General features: G+C 34.3%; 1 protein-coding gene across 11 annotated transcripts in view; it reads left to right on the forward strand.

The window, feature by feature from the left end:
• GPATCH8 (G-patch domain containing 8) overlaps window positions 1-26,747 on the forward strand; it is a 91,424-nt gene that overhangs the window by 16,387 nt on the left and 48,290 nt on the right. For 2 of the 11 annotated variants that reach the window (XM_081577171.1, XM_081577168.1), the window contains exons 2-5: window positions 4,640-4,714; window positions 5,708-5,742; window positions 10,858-10,875; window positions 12,954-13,026. Coding sequence is in view for 2 of the 11 variants with exons in the window: in XM_081577163.1 (XP_081433289.1) it covers window positions 4,640-4,714; window positions 12,954-13,026 (148 nt within the window). In the remaining 9 variants the exon portion in view is untranslated. Of the gene's footprint in view, window positions 1-4,639; window positions 4,715-5,707; window positions 5,757-10,857; window positions 10,876-12,953; window positions 13,027-26,747 lie in introns of all 11 variants that reach the window. The other 9 variants (XM_081577166.1, XM_081577167.1, XM_081577170.1 and 6 more) reach the window with 5 other exon arrangements.

Here is a 26,747-nt window from a genome sequence, read left to right on the forward strand (position 1 = left end):
TAATTAGGTTTTTGTAGTGGCAAATTTTAAATGTCACTTTTTTTTTTCCCCCTGTAGGATACTTTAAATCTGCAAATTCATAGAATTTTAGGCCAAGAAATGACATGAGTGTCTTGTTCAAGTTCATTTTGTAAATGAGTATGCTGCCAAGTCACTTCAGTCGTGTCCGACTCTGTGCGACCCCATAGACGGCAGCCCACCAGGCTCCACCGTCCCTGGGATTCTCCAGGCAAGAACACGAGTGGGTTGCCATTTCCTTCTCCAGTGCATGAAAGGGAAAAGTGAAAGTGAAGTCGCTCAGTCGTGTCCGACTCTTATCGACCCCATGGACTGTAGCCTACCAGGCTCCTCCGTCCATGGGATTTTCCAGGCAAGAGTACTGGAGTGGGGTGCCATTGCCTTCTCCAGTAAATGAGTATAGAATGGATGAAAACTATAACATGATTTGTATGAGGCCAAATAGCAAGGTAGTAATAAAAAACAAACAAGGATGCTAATTGTTTGGTTTATTATGGCAAATCAGATACTCAAAATGTTGAGAAGTGATCTCTCTCAATTCCCTAAGTTAGTTATGATAATTTGTGGGATATTTCTTTTCAGGCTGTTTAAATTCAAGTGCTATCACTAAAATCAGCAGATACTTAAAAAAAAAAAACTAAACTTTAGATGTTGGTTAGTTTTTTTTTTTCTCAGAAATACTTACCAGCTCCTGTCACATTTACATAACATTGCTTGTTTAATTTTTGTCCACATAGTCTCACACAATCTTTTTGAGTTTTTCCCTTCCATTTAACTTCAAGTTAACATACTTCTACATAGTTTTAAAACTTTTAAATGATTCCCTAATTGTTGCATTAATAGAATTAAACTCTTCCCCTGTTGGACATTGGTCTCTACTTTTTAAAACAAAAGAGAAATGCTACAGTATCATCTGCATTTTAAATTTGTAATAGCTGTGGAAAATGTGATATTCTTCTCTCAGTGTTCCCCCCCCTTACCTTTTACTTCTGGGGAAAAAAACTCCCAAAGTAACACAGCATAATACATAACTGTGTATTTTTGAATCAACACCATTTAAAATTTCTGGGGAAATATTTTAAAATTTATTTTAAAGTGATATTGACTCAAAAATACATATAGCTTTCATTTTAAATATTCAAAGATAAAACACAATGATTGTGATTTCTGTTAGGATATTTGAGTATTGGGTAGGTAAGTATAAAGTTCAAAAGAAAAAAACATGCAGTTAAAAATGGCCTTTGTCCCATCTCTTGTCTCTTAAACAGGTTTCTGAGTTAACTTCTAGAATCAATCAGTTTATAGGGGGCTAAAGAAACCACTAGTTGGTGTTTTCCTCTAGTTTTGCTTTTTTCAGAATGCTATGTAAATAGAATCAGGTAACTTCTTCAGCATGACTTCTTTCACTTAGCATAATGTGTTTGAAATTCATACATATGTTGCTTATATGAGTAGTTTATTCCTTTTATTGCTGAGTATTTGTCTATGTATGAGTGTACTATAGTTTTTAAATTCCTTTCCCAGTTGAGGGACATTTGAGTAATTTCCAGATATTCACAGGCAGGTTTTGTGTGAACATAGGTTTTTCATTTTACTTGTGTGAATACCTAGGGACAATATTGATAGGTTATTTGGATAAGTGTGTATATAAGTTTATAAGAAACTGCCAAACTGTTTTCTTTTTTTTTTCAAACTGTTTTCTTAAGTGGCTATACCATTTTACATTCCTACCAGCAAAGTTTTGCCTACTTTAGAACTAGGTTTTCTTAATATTGTGTTTTGTGACTTCTTTATATATGAGATTTGTGAATATTTTCTCTCAATTCAGTTTTTTCTTTAGTAAGTTGTGCTTTTGGGTTTGCGTCTTAAATCCTTGTCTCACCCAAGGTCTACTTTTAGGTCTGTGATACATTTTTTGAGTTATATTTTTAATATGGTCTACACTGTGGATTGAGACTTTTTTGCATATGAGTACCTAGTTCTAGCACCATATATTGAAAATACTTGTTTCTCTAATTGTTTTTGAACCTTTGTTGAAGATCAAATTAATCGATTGTCCTAAGTTAAATGTTTAGCTCCTTTAAAAAATAGTAGCCAATTATTGTTGGTAGTTTGAAATTATTCTTTTATAATTAAATTATATCAAGCTATAGAGTAAAAGGACCGACTCAATGAACATGAGTTTGAGTAAACTGCGGGAGTTCATGATGGACAGGGAGGCCTGGCGTGCTGCAGTCTATGGGGTTGCAAAGAGTTGGACACAACTGAGTGACTGAACTGACTGACTGATAGAGTAAAAGAGAATTATGAAATTTCGCCGGACATTGGTGTCCTATGGGCTTCCCTTGTGGCTCAGCTGGTAAAGAATCCACCTGCAATGTGGGAGACCTGGGTTCGATCCCTGGGTTGGGAAGATCTCCTGGAGAAGAGAAAGGCTACCCACTCCAGTATTCTGGCCTGGAGAATTCCATGGGGTTTTAATTCCATGGACCCAACTGAGCGACTGTCACTTTCACTTTGGTGTCCTGTACTGTGAGATTTGGGTTAATCTGATTTATCTGGATATTTATTATTTAGGAATTTAGATGTACTTTGCAGTTAACAACTTTTAAGTAACTGTTGAACTTAGAAAATAAATATATTTATTTATTTATTTTTGGCTGTGCTGGGTCTTTGTTGCTGCGCCATGTTTTCTCTAGTTGCTGTGTGTGGGCTTTAGTAGTTGTGGCGCGTGGGCTCAGTAGTTGTGGTTCCTAGGCTTACTTGCTCTGCAGCATGTGAGATCTTCCCAGATCAGGGATCAGACCCATGTTTTCTGCATTGGCAGGTGGATTCTTTACCACTGAACCACCAGGGAAACCCCAAGTATTAAACTTTTAAATGCTAGACTAGAAGTTAAATGCCGAGAGGCAGGTGTTACTTTAAAGAGGTCATTGGACGAAATATTGGAGATTAAGACAGACTTTCAGGATGAATGGCTATTTTTTTTATATTATTTGTTGATGGTGGTTTTTTCATCATTCTGGGAAGGGAGGGTGGTAGTGTTAGTTGCTTAGTCATGTCTGACTCTTTGTGACTCCATGGATTGTATGTAGCCTGCCAGGTTCCTCTGTCCATGGGATTCTCCAGTCAAGAATAGTGGAGTGGGTTGCCATTCCCTTCTCCAGGGGATCTTTCCAACCCAGGAGTCGAAACCAGGTCTTCTGCATTGCAGGCGGATCTTTTTACTGTCTGAGCCCCCCTGCTCTTAAATCCTGTTCCATTTTTAAGATTAGCTTTTATCTTTGGAAACCCCACTCCTATCCTATTACTCCTTTCTTCTTTTGGATAGACTCTACCATACAGTTTTATTATCTTTAACCTGGTAAAAACAAATAACATTTTTCATTTTAATTATTTTAAAGTGCATAGTCCAGTGGCGTTAAATACATTACCAGTGTTATACAACCATTATTACCACTGTCTAGTTCCTGAACTTTTTCACCACTACAACACTCCATTCTTGTCCTTAAGGACTTCACAGTCTGGTGAGGAAAACACGTAACCTAATGTTTACCATACGGTGTGGCAAATTACATGTCAGAGCTTGCTATGATTAAGCTGTATTCGTTCAACTAAAATTTTACTTTGAAAGAGCAAAGTAATTTTAGGTTAGGTTAACATCCAGGTTGTCCTACCACTCCATACCTGAATTAAACTTAGGCTAGACGGAAATCTTTAGTCTTTTTGGCTTAAATAAATTCAGGACTCAACAAAACCTCATGCCCTCTACTTTGTAAGATCATTTGAGGAGTAGCTGTATTTGGGATGGTAAAAGAATCTGCCTGCAGTGCCGGAGACCCAGATTTGATACTTGTTACTTTGTAACAAGAAGGAAACTGAAAAATTGATATTCTGATTTAAAACGATAAATTATGAACTCTTCCTTTTCTCATGGAGCAGAAAAAAACAGAGAGAACTTCGTAGTTGTCTGTTCCCATCCTCAATTGAGCTGTTTTTACTTGTTCTAGTTGTGTGACAGCTTCCTTGATTATGGTCAAATATGGCATTATACAGGCATGCTTGTGTCTTTTGGCAGATCATTTGAGGAATAGCTGTATTTAGGATATTGTGTCAAGAGATTGTGTTTCTGAACTCCTTGAAGCTTTGGAGTTGGAAATTGATGATTTAAAGTTGAATATTTTAGCAGTTTTAGTGAAAGACAATGTTAGCAACATTGAACAGTGTTGTAATACAGATTTTATTTGCATTCTGCTGTCAGGATTTGTTTTCTGTAGCACAAGATTGTTTTGGAAAAGTAAAACACAATACAGCCCTTTGTTTTTAAGATTCTGCAGTCTTCCTAATATAGTCAGTCTAAGAAGGAGTTGCTATCCCAAATGATGGTTAATGTTTTAGTTAGCAATTTCAATGTTTATCATAGGAAGACAAGTTCATATTATCAGATCTAGACTTTTAATAAATTGTGTTTACAGATTTAAGAAAGCCTGAATTTGTGACAGTTTTGGTTGTTTATTAAAAAAGAATGAAAAATTAAAAATAACCCCCTAGTTTGATTAGTTTCACTAATAATTTTGGCATTTGCTTTCAAGAAAAATAACTATAGTCTTGTTTTTTTCAGGGTAATCACTTTGATCAATATGAAGAAGGACATTTGGAAATTGAACAAGCATCCCTTGACAAGCCTATAGAATCGGTAAGATCAATGCTTAATTTGGGGTCATAGATAGTTAGTTAGGTAGTGTTCGTGTGACACTTGATGTGAATGAAGTTAAACTTATTAATTAACTTATAGTACAGTATAGAGCTGTTTTCTTGCATGCCCTACAGTAATCAAGTAGAGTTTGAGTTGTAATCTAATATTTAATATGTTAGGAAATCAGTGAAAAAAATCTAGAAACACTTTAGAATTTTAATGGAAAAATAACGTTTTTGGCCCATACTGATATTCTGTTAAAGATAACAAGTTTAAGTTTAGTTGAAGTTTTTGTAAATTGAATAAAGGAGTAAATGTATTTTGATCCTTTAAAAAACTTCACCTTTCCTGGCAACACAATCATGTGTGAAATATTCCATTAGGAACAGTTAGGGGCTAATATTTTTATTTACCAGACTCTTGTGAGACATGGTAACTTCGGTTTCTATGGTTTAAGAGATGTCTGGTTTTGGTCAAAAGTTGATTGTATCTATTCACATGACTTAATTTTAAATACTGATACAACGCAACAGAACAAGGAGATTTATTTTCCTGACTCTTAATTTTTGAACATTATTTTTATTTTGAAAAGCCCTTTATTTTCAGATTACACAGTCCATTGTTAAAATGTCTAAATTTGTCAGTATCGTCAGTATTTAATATTTGTTCTTAAGTGTATGTATTTAACAAGGGTTTCAGAGAATTATTGGTTAACTAGAATGGAAAGTCATCGAAGAGAGAGTCTCTATAACAGTCAATACGTTCCCCCTTCTCCCTTTAAGAAATACTAGCTTCTCCTTCCTCAGGAAAAGAAGACAATTTAGAGAATACAGATATTTTAACTTTAGCTTTTATTTTCATAGCTGTAGCATAGTAAAGGATCAACATATATTTATGTTCCTAACTAGGTTGGTGTTGTGTGTGTTTGTGTGTGTGTTTAGATGTTTACAGAAATTTACACAACTTGGGGTGTTCGACATTTTTCTTCCACAGCAGTTGGCCCATATTAGCTAAGCAGCCATGATCTGGTTTGTATTGCACGGTCTGCCTTTTTTTAATTTCTTCTCTAGGGTTTCTTTCTCCCCTACCTCCCCTTCTTATTTCTGTTCTTCTGGTCCAGTGAACACTGCATATAGTACCTTCTGTCTTAATGTGCTGGCATGATGCTAGACTTAGGCATGGCAGTAATTGATGACGCATGTGATAATGCTGCAGAGGGAGAATTCACATCTGATGTTGTGCTGAAAGCCCAGTCTTGTGTTTTGACTTAAGGATGAAATGCCAGGCCCACTTTGATGAGTTAAAAAATCTTTGAAGTTTTTGTCTTATTTTACTATCGTCTTGGGAATTACCACAAGGTGGAGTTTTACAGTGAAATCTATGGGCTAGCTAGGTCAGTATTTTATACTTGAAAAATAACTTTTCCATATCATTTAAATGTTTCTTTGGGTCAAAGTTTAAGAATAGATAACTTTCAGAAGAAAGGCCTGGGTGCCATATTCTACAAGGTACACAGTTGATTAATATTATACAAGCTATAATTCAGTGGGTACTCTGACTCAACAGTAGCAGGAAATTTAGCTGGACTAAATTTGCAGCCTAGTATTCATTATTACTGTACTCAAGAAAGTTTTAATAAAAGCAGGAAATCAAATGATACTTAACACTTTAAAAGCCTTCTTTTAGGACTGCATTTAAAGGTTTTTGGAAAGTTCATTCCTTTGGCATGTGGGACTAGTGCTGTTTTTCCTCTCACAATGTCCAGGAATTTTCCCAGCATATGTCATAGAGAGAACACTATCAGAAGGCAGTCTGACTGAGTAATCTCAGTGAGTAGGAGTGGAATTGATATATGCCTTATTTATTAAATAGTATTATCTTCTCCACTAAAAATAGCAAATGTCCTTGGACTGGATATTTAATTTTTTATGAATAAGTATAAGTTCAGGGATGTATAGTAGTAAATTGTACTTCTAATGAAAATTTACTTCTGAAACACATTAAAACATGCATTGTTTGTGATGTGGTAGTTTAGGTAGTAATAGTAAGGTGCTTCACAGCCAACGCGGTGTTAGATAGAAGTGGAGCAAAAAGAGAGGGATTTTATTTCTGTTCCCCAATCATTTGGGGGAAATTTAAAGTTTTAAAAGAAAGTCCTAAAATGATTGGCATAAAAATAGATAGTGTAGTAACCTCCAAGAGCCCTATCACCTTAGGAATGCCCACCAAGTAAGTGTGTATTAGTTACATGTCTGGCTGGCTGGCTATCTTGTTGAGCTATTGAGCTATCTTGTTCTTAGGGGGAAATAGCAGTTGCTTCTAACACACAGAAAGAGTCTCTGCTGAATTAAAATCTTTCTCTGCAGCAATATCTGTTGAGAGGTGCTGACTGTTTTGCTACAGCATGCAACTCAAAAGTGGCTGGAAATATGCAGCTTTGGGAGTCTACAGATCATTGCAGGAGCTAAAGGTCTAGTCATTTTTTTTTTAAACAAAGGTAATCTGCAGCAGCTGGTAACCGAGGAAGTCTCTGCACAGGTTTGTGCCAAGAATATGCCCATGTGAAGGGTTATTGTGAGTATAGGATTAAGGTCTTTTTGTTTTGTAATATGGTAAATGAGTTGCAAACCAGCAAGATGGGAAATGAGATACAAAGATGCGATAATACATTATGATTTTGATAAACTCCTGAAGCTTAGATTTGTTCCTGAGATGATACAGGTATTTCAGTTTCAATCCAGAAATGTTGAAAATACATCAGAATCCAGCATTAATGAAATAGTTCGTTATCTTTGGTATAAATTTTTCTTTTCCCTTGTTTGTTTCAACCAACCAGATATCTTTCAGTGAAGTTTCTGGTCAACAATAAAACACTGTTCCAAGAAAATTGTTAAAGAATTGCCAGATAACTTGTTTATTTGAATTAAAGAAAAGGTGGAAAGTATAAACATTTTGTTCTAATTATAAAAAGCTTTTTAAAATTTATGTTTTAATGTAGCTGCTTTATGAGATGTTTAGGTCCCAGCTATAATTATGATCTCCACTTTATACTGAAAAATAAAGCATTTAAAAAACAAAAATCTTAAAACCATAACCCAGTCTAGGATTCCACCATAGATCCAAGAATTGGTTGATCTGACTTAGGGTATATGGTTCTTTGTGATCTTTACCATAGAAAGAAGATGAGAAATCAGATGGGAGAGTGATTGTAAGCTATACAAAAGGCAAAATCCCTGCACCATAGACTTAAAATATGTTGTCATTGTTGCAGTTGGAAATTAAACTGCCCGTCAGCCAGTACTTGGTCTTTGTTCTACCTGACTGATTAAAATTCTGTCTTTATAGTTGTCAGGTTGACTGAGCAGGTTTAAAAAATTAAGCTTTCAAATTCCAGTTGCTGATGTTTACTTTGCATATCTAAGGATTTAGAAGTATATGTATAAGTGGGTTTTGTCATGTTGCATATCTGTTTAGATCTGTGGACTCCACTAGTTCCAAACTGTAACTCTATTATAAGACTGCTGATTTGATATTTAGCAGTGACCATATGTGGACTGCACTATAAATAATGTGCTTCTTGGAGCTGAATGGTGTAGCATTACTATATGGCTTTTCTCTCTAGTCTTCATTGTGTCATCTGTAGTGAGCTATAGATTTTTTTGTTTGGGGAATTTTTACAACTTGTTGTTTGCATGGGTTCACCTAGTAGCACTTGGTTTTTGCTTAGAGTCTTTAATACACAATCAGCAAAACTTACAATCCACTCAAGAGATTTGCCATTTTTGTCACTGTTGAAAATAAGCTAAATGGTGTAAATTGAATGTGGCTGTCAACTAAAAGAAAATTCAGTGTGGAATTAGTATTCATCTAGTCACTGCCATAATTGTAGTATAGTTTTCTTGAGACTTGGTATTTTGTTTCCTACTATTAAAAAACTTAGAATCAGCCCCACACAATGAAGTGCATTTTAGTCTATATTTTGGCAGACTCCCATTGGGGGCTGTTTCCCAAATGGTCATTGTTTCTTTGATGGTATACAGATTCAGGGAGCAGAGAGAAGTTCCTGGGAAAGTTTTCTACTTGGTATTTAATTAAAAAAATTGTTGAGGAATGGCTGAAACAATAATGAGATGGTTTTTTGTTTTTGTTTTGGCTGGTATTGTGTTTTTAGCATATTGGTAGTTGTTTCTAATACACATTTCTTGCTATTATTGATGTTCCCATTTAAAAATTATATCCTCTGTTCTTGCGCATTTAGTACAGATTAAAATATAGCACTTTAATTTACATTTAAGTTTAGAAATAGAAAAACTATAAGGGCCAATTTAGGTAATCTAGGTGAAAAAAGTTTTGAATTTTCAGCTCAGCTTCATAGTTTAACCAGAATTAAGGAGAACTTCATTCCTAACCAAATAAAATGCCACACTGCACCATTTTTGGAGTCTTAAGGACAGAGAGTAATAAATAGGTCATGGGAGGAATTCCCTGGCGGTCCAGTGGTTAGGACTCTGCACTTTAACTGCCAAGAACCCAGGTTCAATCCCTCATCAGGGTACTGACACCCCACAGGCCATGTGGCACGGCCAGACAACAACAACAAATAGGTTGTGGGAACTCTTTATGAATGTTCTAGAAAACCACCTTTTTGCCTACCTCCCTTGGGCAAAATTAGTTGCTTTATTAATTGTTTAAAATTAGTATTCCCTTGCATTTCTTCCATGTATACTTAAATTATAAACAGCCTATGACTATACATGCCCCTTTGTCAGTCACAAACAGGCTGTGTTAAAAAATTATATTTATTTTCAGTTCTATAAGATTATAACTAAACTTCAAATTATATATTTTGCCTAAAAATAAAAAATGAAGTTATTTTAGCCACTTTTGTACTAACCAAAATAATAAATTGTTATTTCAGGAGTTAAGTAGTGCTCATTGCCCTTGTTATGTCTAGATTACCAGTTGAGGCTACAGATACTGGAGTTTACTGTTATAAATGACATTCATAGGAATGATTGACACCCTAACCAGAGAGAGGAATGATTATCACAAATTGGCCACTAAATTCCTTGCTCTTCACAGTGAAAGTTCAGTGAACAGTTTGATTACTTCAGATTAGACAAGTCTGCTTTGTTCTATGAATACTTTGTTATGAGGTATTTTGTTTTTTTTGTTGTTGTTGTTATGAGGTATTTTGATGTGCCTTTCTTGTGTTACCCATCATCCTTAGCCTATTGGGTTTTTGACTAGTCTTTATAAAACTTTTTTCTTTTTTCTTTTGGTAGGAAAAGGGACCATAGTGAATACTAGTCCTTTCTGCAGAGTCACAGAAGTGCCATTTTTTTCTCCAAAAACAGATAGTCTGAAATGATAGGAAAGGCTCAGATTTTCTGTAATAGTCATTCGCTTAATCTAGGAGGTTGGTGAGGGGAAGACTTTCTGGGAGATACGCCTGTTATTTTTGTTGCTTTTTGTTATAATTGCAAGGACATAGAGTGGCATATTAATAATATTAATACATAACCCCTGACATTTCATTCCCTGTTCATACTTGGGGAAAGTGAAAGAAAGTGAGTCCGACTCTTTGCGACCCCATGGACTATAGCCTTCCAGGTTCCTCTGTCCGTGGGATTTTCCAGGCAAGATTACTGGAGTGAGCTGCCATTTCCTTCTCCAGGAGATCTTCCCAATCCAGGGATTGAACCAGGGTCTCCTGCATTGTAGGCAGACACTTTACTGTCTGAGCCACCAGGGAAGTAGATTTAATTAAAGAACAGTTTTTGTTTAAAGATTTAGAAGAGCAGTACCACTGCCATTTTGTATCAATAGCTTTTTTTGAGAAGGTGACAGCCATCTTGAGTGGTTTTGTAAAAGTGATGCTAATGTGTATAACCCTAAATTTTTCTTTTTTCTCCCTCTCCCTTTAACATTTGCTTTTCCCTTCACTGTTGTCAGTCACAACACGCTGCTCTTGAATCTCTCAGCTGGTCTTGACTCGTGGATTTACTTATGCTTTCACTCTTCTTTAATAAATACATTAATTGCAAGCAGTGAATTGAAAACAAGACAAAAAAAAAAAAAAACGACCATTAGTGATTGGACAGTTTCTTACTTTGTGTTACATTTAACTGTTCTTTTGACAGCCCAGTTTTTAAAGCCAGGTTCGTATGGAAATGCTTTCACTCCACTTGCACTGCTTTTGGAAATAGCATACTGCTTCATCTGTCTGTTTATTTTAGTGCATTCATAATATAACACGGTCAGCATAATGTCTCATCTCCACTTAGCCAAAAGATAGAGTTTTCTTAATTTAAAAAAAGGGACAACAATTTTTGTCAGCATGGTTTAATACCCTAAATCTGTGCCTAGTTATAAAATTAGCCTATTAAGAGATTAAACAATACTTTATTCAGCTACATTATCTTAGAGTCATTCTGCTATCTTTGTCCTTTCCGTAGTTAATTTAGTTGTAGGAGTTATGATATAAAACAAGAATTTTATGTACAGGTAAGTTTATTTCCACAGTAGTACTATAAAGGCCTCTCTCTTTATCTTCATTTTCTGCTAACATTAGTTGTGTTAAGACTTACAAAGTTTTTTTTTTTTTTTTTACTATAAAGTTATTTATAAATAGTTAGGCATTTCAGTACTGGGATTACATATAACCATAGCATTTTCTCATTCTCTCAATTCCTAGCAAAAAATAATCTCTAGTGACCTTTTGTGCACAGTAATGATTGTGTATATGTATATTTAAAATAATTGCATGTTTTGTTATAGAAAGTTTTCATTATCATTTGCCGCATTTTTTCAAGTATCCTCATCTTTGTTCCTCTAATCAATAAAATAATAAACTACTCAGTCCAGTTTTCTGGTTGGCATCCTGTCATAAAACTCATAGAAGGAAGTTGACCTTTTTTTTTTTCAAACAGAGCATTGAAGAGACCTAATCTTCCTCTTGTAACTTACTATCAGAGAATATAATAATAACATAGTTTTTTCTATAATTCCAGAGCATTTTACCACTGAATATGTAGCTGGAAGATAAAAAGCAATTTAATATGAGATGTTTGTTTTTAATTCAGAGATTTATGGTTTAGTTGACTTCATAATTTGATTTCAGGAAACATGAGATTATTTTCAAGTGGTGATACCCAATTAATATAAATTACCTTTTAATGCATATAGAACACTTTTTGTTTACAATTTTTATATGTTTTCCTTTTGATAAGTAACATCATTTTATCAGATACAGTTAAATGATTATTTTAGTGTTCTCTCTGTATTTGTAAAAAGCAAAGAATTGGACAAAGGTCTGCAGAGGTTTCTAAGATCTTGAAACCTTACGCAAAAGCTGACATTTAATTGTTGTTTCTAGTGTCTTTATATGTGGTTTACATTGAAAGATCTTTTCCACTGTGCTCCTAGGAAGATGAGACATTATGTATATTGGTTTTTTTCCCCTACATGCACTAATGGTTCTTTACTGTTAACTTATTGCTAGGCCTGTTTCATTCTAACATTTTAGCATTTTTGTTAGATTACATGTTGAAATGCATCACTCAGTCTGTGCTTGAGCTCATTTTATTTTTCTGTTTAATCAATTTAATTTCTTGTTTTACTAACCTCACTGTTTTTTCAGTTTAATATTGGCTGCATGCTAGTTAAATATTTATATTTTATATATATGTATTAAAAAACCAATCAAATCTAGCCTGGATTTTGCTCTGATTGTGTTTTCATTTCTAGTGGTGGGGCAGTCTTACACTTACAACTTACTTTGTATCATGAAAGCCTGACACATAAGCAAAATAACTAAACACAATGTAGATATTCTTTTAAAAAAAAAAAGCTCTTAAAGTGGTGCTGTCTAGGTGGTGGATATGATTGTATAAGTACTTTGATTTTATGCTTTTTAATGTTAGTTTTAAACTTCATAAGTGTATTCTTCCCCCTTTCCCCTTCCCTTTTTTCTCTTTTTAAAAGTGTTGTTTATAAAAATTGCCCAACACACCATCAGAAAGGACCCTTACCCTCTTTGTTCTTCCTGTATAAAATACTAGCCAGTATTTCTTTTTACATTAATGCCCCCTTTATTGGGCACATTTCCCCTATTAGCACCTTTTTTGCATGCATATATGTAGAATTATCTCTTGTTCATCACCTGTTAAATATCACTAGGAAGGGAAGAATATATTATTGGAATATTTTTGGTTTGTCTCTCTGTTCTGTCTGTCAGGATAATATTGGACATCGCTTACTCCAGAAACATGGGTGGAAGCTGGGCCAGGGATTGGGAAAATCTCTTCAGGGTAAGTTTTTTAAATATACCAAGAAAAAAGAAAGAAAAAAATGTTTCTGATGCAGATCTTATGCCTGAATATATTTGTTGTCTTTGTTTAAAAAGTGTTTGGGCTTCCCCTCCCCGCCCCCCACCCCCACCCCGCCCCGCCTTTTATCCCCTAGAGTAGTCTGTTTTTCCTATAACTGTATTTGAAGTCACTATTAAGCTAATAATTTGCAAGAGTAAGCTGCTGTGTCATGAATACTTTCAGGTCAAACATATTGTGTATGGCTCAATCTGTTTTTAATTTCTTTTGGTGGAAGTGATGGGTGGGTAATGTAAATGAAATACGTAGTATCAGAATATACTTTCTTTGTATCACTTAGTGATGTATTGTGGCTTCTGTATTTTAAAGAGGATTAATTTCAACAACAGAGTTTAATTTTTGCCCTCCTGAATTCTTCCTGAAGCTGGTGCTTGCCCTGGTTCTTTGCCTCTAATCAGAATCCATGCAATAGTAGAGAGAATAATTAACCTATTTGAAACATAAAATGGAAACAGAGATTTCCTAGGGTTCTCTGAGAGGCCATTTCTCAAGTTCAGGTCAGTCTATGGGAAATGTATGGTTTAAAGTTTACATTGCATGTATTTTTTTCTTTTAACTATACTAATCATTTGGATAACAAACAGTGCTAACATTTCTGCTTCTGACTTCTTGCTAGTTGAAAACCAGTCAACCAACTCCATTCATTTATTAGCTCCCTTGTATTCAAGGGCTGCTGTTTTCTGCAGATGTGAACAGTACCTCAGAAATGATGGAAATCATCGCAGTTCTACATTTGATCATGAAGGGTCTCGTTATATAAAAGGATCTTTGGGGAGAGGTGCACTACTGTTGACTAATTTTTTGAATTTGGGAAATGAATTTCCATAATATGAGTGGGCAGTCTAATCAGTTCAAGTGTCTGTATTAAGGGGCACAATAGGAAGGGGCATGAAACAGGATGTTTTCAGTCTTTAAAACCTTTGCTTTTTAAAGTATGCATCCACAAATTCTATTCAGTGGTGACATGAGAGATGCTCAAAAATATATTTCAAATTAATATTTATTACTAAGCGTTAACCTATCCTTTGGGGGAGGTAGAAAGATTTGATCACCACTGAACTTGTTTTCCAGTGGTGCAAGAACTCATTGTACGCAATATAAAGAATACTCAACAACTGAGAGCAATTTGTATGGCATAGGCCATAGATTTTGTAAGAGACCAGAAAAGAGAAAGGGTCATCAGGACTAAAGTAGAAATGACTTCTTGATAGGTTTAGTCCCAGTGGTTTGCACAGTTAAATGTTGGGTTGGGTTGAATGGAAGTGATAGTTCAGAATAAGGTCTGAAGATTGGATTTGATCTTTTCCTCTACTATTTGAAACCACTCTTCCTATTCAGAGATTCCCAGGAGCATTGTTGATTGTTACTGTTTTTATTCAGGTACAGAGTGGAGTATAATTTGGGGACATCACATAGGGGGCTAGCAAATCTGTTTGAATCCCAGAGTTTTGCACTGTAAACATTGGAGACTTAAAAGTACAACTAAAACTGGCAGAGAAAAAGAGTGAGAGAGACAGATAGCAAGCAAGTTTGAGAAAGGTGCTCTGTGATGGTCTGAAGAGGTGGGATAGGGAGGGAGGTGGGAGGGCAGTTTAGGAGGGGAGGGACCTATGTATACCTATGGCTGATTCATGTTGATGTATGGCAGAAACCATCACAATATTGTAGAGTAATTATCCTCCAATTAAAAATAAAATTTAAAAAAAGATTAGGTAAATGGGTACTTAACTATTTTTGGGTGGTGGACAATTATTGTTTCATTTTAAGAATACTTTCAAATTTGGGTCTCTTTAAACTTTGAACTTCTTGAAAAGAGAAATCGGATTTTATCCATATTTCACATTCATCTCTGTGGTGATTGGCATGTAATAAGCACTCAATAACTCATCAATCCATTATTTATTTAAAATAAAAGAGAAATTTGAAACCCGTCCTTTTTTTTTTTTAATTGTGGCAAAGTCCACGTAACATAAAATTGCCATTTTTAAGTGTACGTTTCAGTAGTGTTTACTAAATTCACATTGTTGTTCAAAGCCCATCTGTCTTGAATGGCTAGTACAGTCTCTTCCCTTCAAAAAGAATGGGACCTTATTCTCCTGCCAACATTAAGGGGTGACTTTAATTGTCTTAAAAATGGCTCTTTTATTTTTTTAGTGTTACATTCAACGTTGTACAGGCATTGAGTTGATGTCTCTTACATAGCTCTTTCTGTAATATCCACATAGTTTGACTAGAATATAGCCACATTTATGGCACATTGAGATAATTCATGACATTTTTTTCATTGTACCAAACCTTTGCTATAAATAACCACTGAAGAAAGCCCTGTTGCTCTGCAGAAAATCATAATGGTTTCTCACTGCTGCATAGACTAATCACTGCAAATAATTTCTAGGTTCATGGCTTTGTAAGTTCTTTGTATTTACTTGTTTATTGTCAACTTTTAGTTGCTTTTGTTTGATTTTAGGCTCTAACATTTTTTAACATGCAGTCATCCACTGAATTTAAACCTGATCTTTTCAAGATTTTGTTAACATTTAAAAATTATTGCAAGCCCTGCGAGACTTTACAGAGTGCTAGTCTTTGGGGCTGCAGTGTATATAACTTGTCACTGGATAGGTTGGAGAATAGGGTATGCTAACGCTGCAACAGAATTCTTTGTGGCATGATAGAAAATTCAACTTTGTTAGTTGGGTTTAATTTTGTACTTGAATTTCCCTCACTCACCTTTTGTTCTCCCTTAATATTTATAAGGGCTTCCCTAGTGGTGCTAGTGGTAAAAGAACCCACCTGCCAATGCAGGTTATATGTAAGAGACACTAGTTTGATCCCTTTCGGGAAGATCTCCTAGAGAAGGGAATGGCAACCCACACTGGTATTCTTGCCTGGAGAGTCCCATGGACAGAGGAGCCTGGAGGGCTTCAGTCCATGGGGTCGCTCAGTTGGACACGACTGAAGCAATTTAGCACACATCACAGTGTTTATTAAAATATTTCAAAAGTTAAAATTTGTGTGTGACAGATAAGTCATTGTTAGTATTAAAAAAATAAAAGCCTTGTAGAAAAGGTTGTTGACAAGATACCTGAAGGAAACAACAATAAAGAAAGGCTTGCTGATGAGAAATATTATGAACAGTTGTTTGTTTTTTTTTTAATGGAGGCAGAGGGTGTGTTTAATTTGGAATAAACAACAGCAAATAATTGTTGTATTTTGTGGCTATTGAATTGGATTTTGGTTCTTGAAATTGTTTTATGACCTTCTGGCAGCTTTGAAATGGAATGGAATGTAGCTCAAAATCTTTATTTTGCTATGAAATAGGTAAGTAGATGTAGCCCAGAAGTGGTTCCTAAACTTTCTTTGTTATATTGTCTAAGAGCTGTTTGATGATTTGGCTGATTTTTTGGTCACAAACAAAAGTTCATCCCCTGAGACAAATGAAGAGGTATGATATATTTCATATTCCATATTTAGAGGGTTCAGTCAGTAACAGTCAACCAGCATTAGCTCAGCTATGAGATAATAATGTATTCTAGTTGTACCAGTTGTAAATAATGTAACTCATGGGCAAAGTAAATAAGATTGTTCCTGCTCTTCAGGTTTATTTTCCAGTCCTCTAAGTCTTGCTTTTTAAACTTATGGTACACTTTTGAAGGTTTTTTGAGGCCAGGGACCGTGTTTTATATTTTTTAGTATGTTATCAATTGAATACTTAATTGACAAATTGCTTTAAGTTCCTTGAGAGTAGGGATTCTCTTTTATTTTTGTTTAGAAGCACTTGGTATAGGGTATGAAGCAGTGTGAGCAGCATTTGGAAACTTAGGATTTAGGTTTGAGTTTGGCTCTGCCACTTACTTTAAGTAAAGGGACAAGTTGAATTATTTGTTTCAGCAATAAATGAGGATTAAAATCTGCCTATATTCTCGCAGTGATTATGAGGATAAAGTAACTAAGTGAAGTTACTTTATGCAAACTGTAAAATACTATATAAATGCTAATTGTTATTAACACCTCAATTGTATGGTGTATGTTTAGATATTTTAACTGAATTTGAGTTACTCTTTAGGTATTCATCAAAAACCTAAGTATCATAAAAATCATAGAGAAGCCTCTATCTTGCTACTCTCTATTTCCCAGAATTTGTAACAGTAGTAGCTAATATACTAATATGTGCTATTATTGGTTGGATGGCATCACCAACTCTATGGATATGAGTTTGAGTAAGCTCCGGGAGTTGGTCATGGACAGGGAGGCCTGGTGTGCTAGTCCATGGGGTCGCAAAGAGTCGGACACAACCGAGCGACTGAACTGATCTGAACTGAGTATGTGCTAGTTATTTGACTCCCAGTTCTGTGCTTTTAATGCTATGTATGTTTTAGGGTCCTAAGTCCCTAATTTTGCTGTTTGTTTCAGTAATTCTGAGCTCTTAGTTAAATCTAAAAGAGCCTTAGTCACTAAGCAGTGGAGTTGGGACAACTGTATAGTAACCTAAAAAAAGAAGTTGGATCCCCACTGTCATACCTTACCCCAAAACATATTCCAGATGAATAAAATATTTAAATGTAAAAAATGAAAGCATAAAATTGTTAAGATGAACAATAGGATAATTATTAAAGATAATCTTATAATAAGGAGAACTTTTCTAAGTTCAACTCCAAACCCAGAAACCCTTAAAAGAAGGATAAATTTGACTATATTTCATCATAATAAAGTAAAAGAACAACAACTAAACAAACTGGGGGAAATATCTGTAATATCTCATTGTAGACAGAGGACAGATTTCTCTATGTATTTATCGGTATGTGAAATACTTGTAACCTAAATAGAAAGGGGGAAATGCTATGAACGCTGTTTATAGAAAAGTATTGCAGATGACCTTTAGGCATATGAAATATTCTCATTTCTTCTCATATTAGAGATAATGCATATTAAACTATGAGATATCATTTTTTACTTGTTGGCTTGGAAAAGGCTTTGAAAAAGACTAGCCTGGTCAGATTTGGGGAGAATAGGTTTTTATATTGTAGACAGTGAGACTGTAAATTGATAAAACCACTATAGAGAACAATTTGAATTACTTAAAGATTAAAATGCATGTATCCTTAGATCCAACAATTCTGTTTCTATCTTTAACTTATTCATGAAATGCACAAAATAATGTATGATTGAAGTTATTCATTATACCACTGTGATAAAAGATAAGAAATAGTCTACCATATTTCCTTGATCCTAAGACATTTTTTCATATTTTAATAAAGGTAAAATCAGATGTACCTTATTAATGGTATTAAAGTTATAATGGCAGCTTTTAAAATTTCTTAGTGGCACATGAAACAGTGTGCTTCTATTTTCCAGTATTTTAAGTGAAATACACATCAACCCAGCTGCTAACCAGCTTCTAAAACATAGCTGCCTGTTTATTGATTTTTTTAAAAAAAATTAAGATATAAAGTATACATTTCTTCCTGATTACCAAATAATTACTATGGTTCTTAACAGTTGCTTTCTCTGTTGTAACATGTCCATAGCTTTTGTTGATACTTAAGCAGCTTTCCCAAAGTCCTACAAGTTGTATATGAAATGTATTGTATCTCCAGGCTTCTCACATATCTTTTTCTTAAAAATGTTGAATTCGATTTTTGAGATTGAAGCATAAAAATTTTATTGTATGAAATCCATTGGCTGGAAAATGTGTCAAGAAAGATGAACTAAAGCATTTCACTGTGAAACATTAAAAGGGTACATTCTGTGGGGTTTGTGCATATATTTGTTTCTTATTTGCTTGACTGCAGAGAAAAATCATTAAGGCAGACTGTGAAGGGAAAGTGAGTTGCTTTTTACTGTATCCTTTTAAAATTTTATATGATATACTATTACTACTAAAAAATGTAGAAAGAAAAGAATTGTTTTGAAAAAGACTCAGAGTAGACAGAATCCAAGCAGAGTCGAGTTGGTTTCTTTAGTGTTTCTTTGGTTTTATGTATGTATCCTTCCTCCCACTCTAGTTTCAGTTAGCAAACAAATGGTAAATATAGTTGGGTAAACTCTGCATTAGCCCAGCCCCAACAGTGCTTGTATTAATACATTTTATGACTAAAGAAAAACTAGATTTGAATTCCATACAATAGAAATATGTAGTGTTAAAATTTGGACTTTATTGTTAAGTTAGAATGTTGATTTTTAAAACCACACTAACTTCTAAAAAAAAAAATCATTCTTTGGCTGGGGAAAAATAGGTCTTCTTTAATACTATGATGACATAGATAAATGTTCTGGATAGGATATTTGTAAAAAGCTGAGGCCTTGTCCTTCTTCCTTAGTTTCCCTTTGAAATTTGTTTTCATGGATTATGTGCCAAATCTAGAATCTGAACCTTCTGCATGTCAGTATGGATTGTCAGAAAGGCTTAGTTATACTTGTTGCTGGTCTAGCTGAAGGAGCCTGGTAGCTATAATGATCTTTGTTCCTTGGTAATTAAATGAGCTGTGCAGTCTTTATGCATTTCCAAAGGTAAGCATAATTTTAGTAATTCAGGTATCAAATTTAGTAAGATACAGGTTATATATAACCTCTGACTATCTTAATGGAATTTAGTTACTATAAACAAATGAGTTGAATCCAGTTAGTAAACAGAATTAGTCAGAATTGACTGTAGTAAAAGGTCTAGATTTTAGGGTAGAGTAGAAATGAAAAGGGATTGGGGGAGATGAGAAGGGGAAATGGTGAACTCAGATGCTGTATAGACTACTTGTTTCTCAGTATAGAGATTGTTGCATTTAAAGACAGACATTAAATATATGTTAAGGTGTTATTTAATCAAAAGACATTAAATATATATCAAGTTCATGCAAGATAATTAGAAAGGAAGTAGCAAATTTTTCTAAATTTAGATCAGATACTTTTTTACTAAGAAAAGAGTAGACCAGTTATAGAAGCAGTTTGGACATTATCAAGATAGATTACTTTAAAAGAAGCACTCACTGGTGAAGAATTGCATTAAAATAGTTGCACTTTTATTAAATACTTACATGTTCAAGAGACCATAATAAAGAGTACACATGACATTGTGAGATACTACCCTTACTCTCATAAGTTTGCCATTTATTTTAGGAGATAAGTGGAAGAAACCTTAAGAGTAAACTCTGTAAGGATAAATGACTAGGGAAGACCTCACAATGAAGTCTTAAGGAGGGAGGAATAGGTATTACCAAAGAAAGAGATACTGATGTATACAAGGTGATTACAGTTGGCAAAGAGTAGGTATGGCTGGCTAGAGCAAAAAATGTCCATTCGGCAGTGAATGTCACATTTTAAAAGCAGAAGAACTTATCAAAATACATTATTTTTACAATGATGAACTTTAATATATTAAAGAAAGGATGGAAAAAACCACAATTTATCTGGTTGAAGCAGGGTTCTGGGTGTCCAAGAGCAGTTGAGAAACCATAACTAGAAAGCAGTAATAGTAAATTGGTTCAGATAGGCACAAATCTAATATTATCTTAACTAATAATTCATTTAATTCTTTTTTAAAAAATTTTTAATTGGAGGATAATTGCTTTACAATGTTATGTTGGCTTCTGCCATACAACAGCATGAATCAGCCACAAGTACACGTATGTCCCTTCCCTCCTGAATCTCCTTCCACTTCCTACCTCTTCCCACCCCTCTAGTTTGTCACAGAGCACTGGGTTGAGTTCCCTGTCCCCATATAGCAGCTTCTCCCATTGTCTGTCTATCTGACACATTTAATTCTTAAAGCAAGACTATGTTATTCCAGCTTTGCAGAGGAGGAAACTGAGGCTTAAAGAAGTTGAACAAGTTGCTCAAGAATAAACCATCAGTAAATGACAATATCAAAATTCAAACCTTGGCCTTTCTGACTCCAAAACCCATGCTGCTAACTAACTACCACATTGAATGTAGAAGGCTGCTCCAATTTGGAACTTTATTTTGTAAACCAAAGGTGGTTTTTGATTAGAAGAGAGGTATAGATTTGTCTAGCAGATAGAAATATTAAAGCTAATTTAATCAAATTCATTTTACGGATGAAGAAATGTAGGTTTAGGGTTCCAGAATGTTGGAACACAGTCCCTAGTTCTCTTGATTTGTGATCTATTGTTCTTTCCATTATACCAATTAGCACATTGGTGGTAGACGTTAAGTACGAATCTAGCCAAAGTATGACTGAAGGTGAAGATGTAAAACCATTTAGAAAGTTGTCTAGGTGTGAGTTGATAAGGGCATAGAATAAAGTGATAGCAGTGGAACTGGAAAGGAAAGTGTAGTTATGAAGGAGGATAAATCAACTAGGAAGCATAATATACAGTTGATTCATGCATGTGTCTTGCTAGCAAGCCTATGTTCACTGGGTTTAGTGTTAATGCTTTATAATAGCTAGCATTTAAGTGTTTACAAAGTGTTTGCACATGTATAGTCTAGTTTAAGTCCTCTCTGGGGTAGTTACTCCTTTTTTACAGATGAGATTGACATTTTAAGCAACTCTTTGCCCAAAATCTTACAGCACATAAGTAGTAGAATCATGTTGCCAAAAACCTATGCTTTTAATCAGTATGCTATCTATAATGTACTTAAATGCTGTGTGGTGGCTTACTTCTGTCTTCTGGAGAAATGTGATGGTGGTGAGAAATAAAGTACTGCATAATTGAAATGTGCAATAGTTAACTCTGGTTGAAAAAAATGTAGGTAGCTTTGAGTGTGATATTTTTTCTTAGAGCACTTGAAGTGGTCATTTATGTTCTTCATGATAAATATAAATTTGTGTAAATTCACTGGAAACTTGAGGCTAGATTGAGTAGTAAGAACCTTGGCCACATTTTTAGGAGTGATAGATAATTGATCTCCAGTGGTAAAGAGAATACTGTAATTTCTTGTCTCATACTATAATTTCCTCCTTTATTTTTTTCTTATACTTTATATTTCTCTTGTGGTATTTTTAACAGTCTACCTTGAATAATTTGTATTTATGTGCCTCTTAACTCTCATTAGACTACAAACTCCTAAATTGATAATACTAGGCATTTATGTGTTTTCTGTTGTTGCTTTTCAATATGTTTTTTTTTTATTCTGCATACAGTTACTGAACTGTAGAATGTGCCAGATCTGTACTAAGTCTTAAGAGTTAAGGAATGAATAAGATGTAGCTCTTGTCCCCAAAAGTTTGTCTAATGTAGACACAAGTGTACCAAATAAATGTAGTGCAGTATAAGTCTATAATTGTGAAATTAAAGGTACAGTGGGGGATTAATAGAGAATTGAAAAACGTAACTTAGAATTTTAAGTTAGTTCTTGGAAAAAAAAAGAATTTTAAGTTATTTCTTGAATGATTTAATAAGTGAAAGATCTCATTGTGAGAATAAGGAGGCAAACAACTGTATTAGCACCTACCCAACTATACTTGTTAGTTGATACGTGGAATCATCACATTCTTCCATAAGAAGCACTGGTATTTAAAAGTAGACCAAATATAAACATAAGAACACAAAGTTTAAAAGTATGTTTTGTGAGAAATATATTTTGATAAAGAAGAAAGCTAATACCGAAAATATTTATTAAAAATGGCTACCAAAATTTCAAGTAATGGATTGTACATTTAGAAAAGGGAACAAAATAATATCTTACATGTATAAATGTGGTTTATTAGTTCTAAATTCAGCCTTTTCTGTCTTACTGAGTCTTTTGAAATCTGTGACGTAGATAACTCTGTAACCAAATGAGTTACAGAGACAATCTAGCTGGAGCTTAGAAGGAGAGAGCCGAGGACAGTCTTAGGAGTAGGACTTGGAAGCTCCGATGCCTGGTGGGACCAGGTGGTAACATATACAGTTGAAGCCCACTGAACTTGAGGCAGTAGGAAGTAGTGTGAGTTGTGCCATGCCTGGAGAGGAATAACCGCCACTCAGCTAGCTCCTGCTTATTGTTACTGTGTAGGAATATAGTCTTGTGTGTTGCCAGACCTGAATTTAAAAAACAAAACCAGAAATCCAGATATTCTGGTGAAACTTAGTAATTGATAAATGTTGGCTCAAAGTTTAAAATAATCTGAGATAAACAAACATATGCAAGGCCTATATTTGATTCACAGGTTACTACTTTATGACCTCATTTGAAATTTGACCTGGGTTTAAATTCAAGCTATGCAACCAATAAGTGGTGTGACCTTTCCTCAGCATACTGAAATCTTTAAAAGATTTCGGAATTGTCTGAGAAATTAAATAAACATGATGGCATATAAGCTTTATATCTGTATCTTAGAGCATTTTCCTCTCCAATAGTAGGGTGGGAGATAATGCCACTTTAAATAGATTGAGAAACTTAAGTGTTTATCCATGGTCAAACTGCTGAGGATAGTAGCTGTGTTTATAACATAAATCTTCTGACCTCTACTCTAGTACTTTTACCATTAGACTGGTGATTCTCAAGCTTTAGTGAGCAGCAGAATCACTTTGGGTGCTTGTTAAAAATATAGATTCCCAACCAGTACAACTGATCAGGTCTGTGGTGGGGTTCAGGAAATTACATTTTAAATAAGTTCCCCGAGTAATTTGCTTTAGATCATATGAATAAAATAAGCTTCTGAGAATGTTAACCTTCACTGTGGCAAGTAGGGGTAGACAGTTGGTTCTTTTGCTCATCCAAAATAGAGTAGTGATTTTTAGTCTGATTTAGTATAATGCTATTTATTTTTCTTATAATCTTATCTTTACCCTGATTCACACTGTTGCCTACGTTATTATTTATGGACTTCTTGCCCTAGATTAGTTTGCATGATTAAAATGAAACTGGTTTGCATGGAAACTGGTTTCTCATACTTCTTACGAGAGTGGCATGTCCAAGAAACTTAAAATTAGCAATATAAATATAAAATTAGTGTCTAAAATATACCAATATATAAAATTAGTATATAATCATCATGATTTCATTGTAATTAGAGTGGTCCAGTCAGGTGGAAACAGTTGAAAATATAAAATTTCACTGGTTAGCCAATATTTGAAAAGTCAAAACTAAGAGGAGACAAAAATGCCTTCAAAGTTTATGGAATCATAGACTTTAGAACTGGAAAAGAAAATTTCTATGGGTAACCTAGAATCTCTGGGCTTCTTAGATGAGACTCTAGAGGAAATAAGGGAGATTTTTCAGTAATTTCAATCTATTTGACTTTCTGAATTTACTTCCACATTCTGTGTGGACTTCATCTATTACAAATTTGGCATACAGTGGATTAATAACTTACTATTCAGTACACATACATAGGTGTTAGTGTATTTCTCAGGTGACAGTAATAGTAAAATAGTAAGCATTTTGACAGTGTTTAAGTTTTTCTGTTTTGTTTAGGCTTAATTAATTTTCTTAGGTGATTTGTACCTAAGAAAATCGCTTGTACCTGGTAAATGTACCTGATAAATTTCTTAGGTGATCTGTTTTAATTTGGAGAAAGTCTTGCTAAAGTATACTTCATTCTTTTGGCTTAGATTTAATATTTGTGTAACCTTTTCAAACTCAGTGATCATTCTTGTTAATGGAATGATAAGATGGGAAGGATTTAGGGGAAATGATAATTTTCTCCTTCAGTAAATGGGACTGTTTCATTATCACCAAGTTGTTGGTAGAACATTAATCTATCACAGCTTCTTAGAGTATCTTTAATTTTAAGGTATTTTAAAATGCCAGTTTTGGAAGTGAAAGAACAAATTGATTTTTTAATTTTCTGAGGCCTTAAGACAACAGTGTTAGAGTTTAGCAGCATCATAGTGAAATGTTAGGGTTTACAAAGCATCTTTTATTTGTTGTCTGTTTTGATCTACATGCCAGTCCTGAAAGTGGAGATGATGTCTCCATCTTTCTGGAGAGGCTGCAGAGACTCACGTGCTAGTTGTCCAGAGTGACACAAGTGTTTAGAAGTTACCTCTTACTAGAGAACTGAGATTTTGTAGCCACCTTTTTAGGGACTACCTAGAAAAATATAGAAGGAAAATAAAGGTGAGTTGAGGAGGGTTTGAGGTGTAGGGTTAAGGAAGAGCAGTTTAAATGGAGCTGGAAAACATTTTGGGGTTTAAGAGTGATCTTGGAATATTAAGCAATTCTCAGTGTAGTTATGGAATAACTTAATAGTAAGTGAATACAACTCTAAGAAAACATTGGATTGTTGGATTATTACAATACTATTACTATACTATCTACATTGTTGTTTAGCCACTAAATTGTGTCTGACTCTTTTGTGACCCCATGGACTGTAGCCTGCCAAGCTTCTCTGTCCATGGGATTTACCAGGCAAGAATACTGGAGTGGTTTGCCATTTCCTTCTCCAGAGGATATTCCTGACCTAAGGATCAAACCTACGTCTCCTGCGTTGGCAGGCAGATTCTTTACCACTGAGCCACCAGGGGATTGTTTTGAGGCCCTGTCAGCTGATAAAACAATGAAATAAATATATGTATGCTTAACCAGGAAAAACAAAACAAAACTAACCTTTTCTTAATATATTAGATTACATGATTAAAATTGAACTGTTTTGTGCTGGAAAGTAGCTCTGATTCTTTGGGAAGATGGAGGGATTTTTAGGTCACAGTTTTTTAAACTTCTGTGCCCTTAAAAAAAAAAAAACACCTGTGCCTGAAAATCAAAATAACCTGGTTGTTGTATAGTTCATTAAACAGTCTGTGGCAAGAATATAGTTAGTTTTTGTAGCACTAGAGAATTTGGATTCTATTTTGAGTAGGAATTCTTTTTAAAAAACCCAACAACTTAAAAGCCATAGGGTATAATTAACATACTTGATATTTACTAAGAAAAAGATATCTGAATGATGCTGAAAGTGATCATTATTTTTATGCTACTGAAGACTGTTATTTTAAGGAGAAATTTGCAGAAGTAAAGCTTTGGTTTGGAAATACATATACCACTTTTTACCCAGGAAGTATTTCTGAAAGTTGTATGTAATCACTTTTTTTTAAATGAATGAAATTATATTTAAACACACTAACATAGCTTACTATAGAGTCTTATTTTGAGTAGTTTTACAAATCAGAGAATAGTCACCATCCTAATTTTGTATTCTTGATTTTCACATATATATTTAAGTCACTTAAAGTAAGAAATAAATTTAAGATGTCTGGTCAGATTCTTGGCTTTTATCAATTTAGTGGCCTTTTGGAAGTAGAATTTGTGACTTTTTGATGGCTTTTATATTTACTTCTGCCTTATTAGGGTCAGTCTTTAAAAACAATTTTAGACTTCTTTGAAAGACGTTAGACGTTTTAAAGCTTTTTGAACTATACATGCATTGGCTCCACAAATGTTATTTTCTACTCCCTCATGCCAGAAGTTTAAATTCATAAGATTATTTTGCTAAATTATAGATAATTCATGGGCTATAGGACTTTGTTTTAATTACTGTCATAAAAATATGCCCAAAGCCTTCCAGTAGTGCTTGATATGTAGAAGCAACTCAATAATTATTTGTTGTTGGATGAATCTCAGCAAAAGAACAGGCAGCAGAGGTAAATTGTGGTGTTATCTGCTGACTATACAACAACTGTTTTAATCACTTTGGAAGCTTCTTCATCTCTAATTTGTTTCTGTGGAGAAGTTATGTGTCTTCTGTTTCTGAAATGTGCTGTTTACCA

The sequence above is a fragment of the Giraffa tippelskirchi genome, chromosome 3 (assembly GCF_054371585.1).
Source record: "Giraffa tippelskirchi isolate mGirTip1 chromosome 3, T2T-mGirTip1v1.2.pri, whole genome shotgun sequence".
Lineage (NCBI taxonomy): Eukaryota > Metazoa > Chordata > Mammalia > Artiodactyla > Giraffidae > Giraffa > Giraffa tippelskirchi.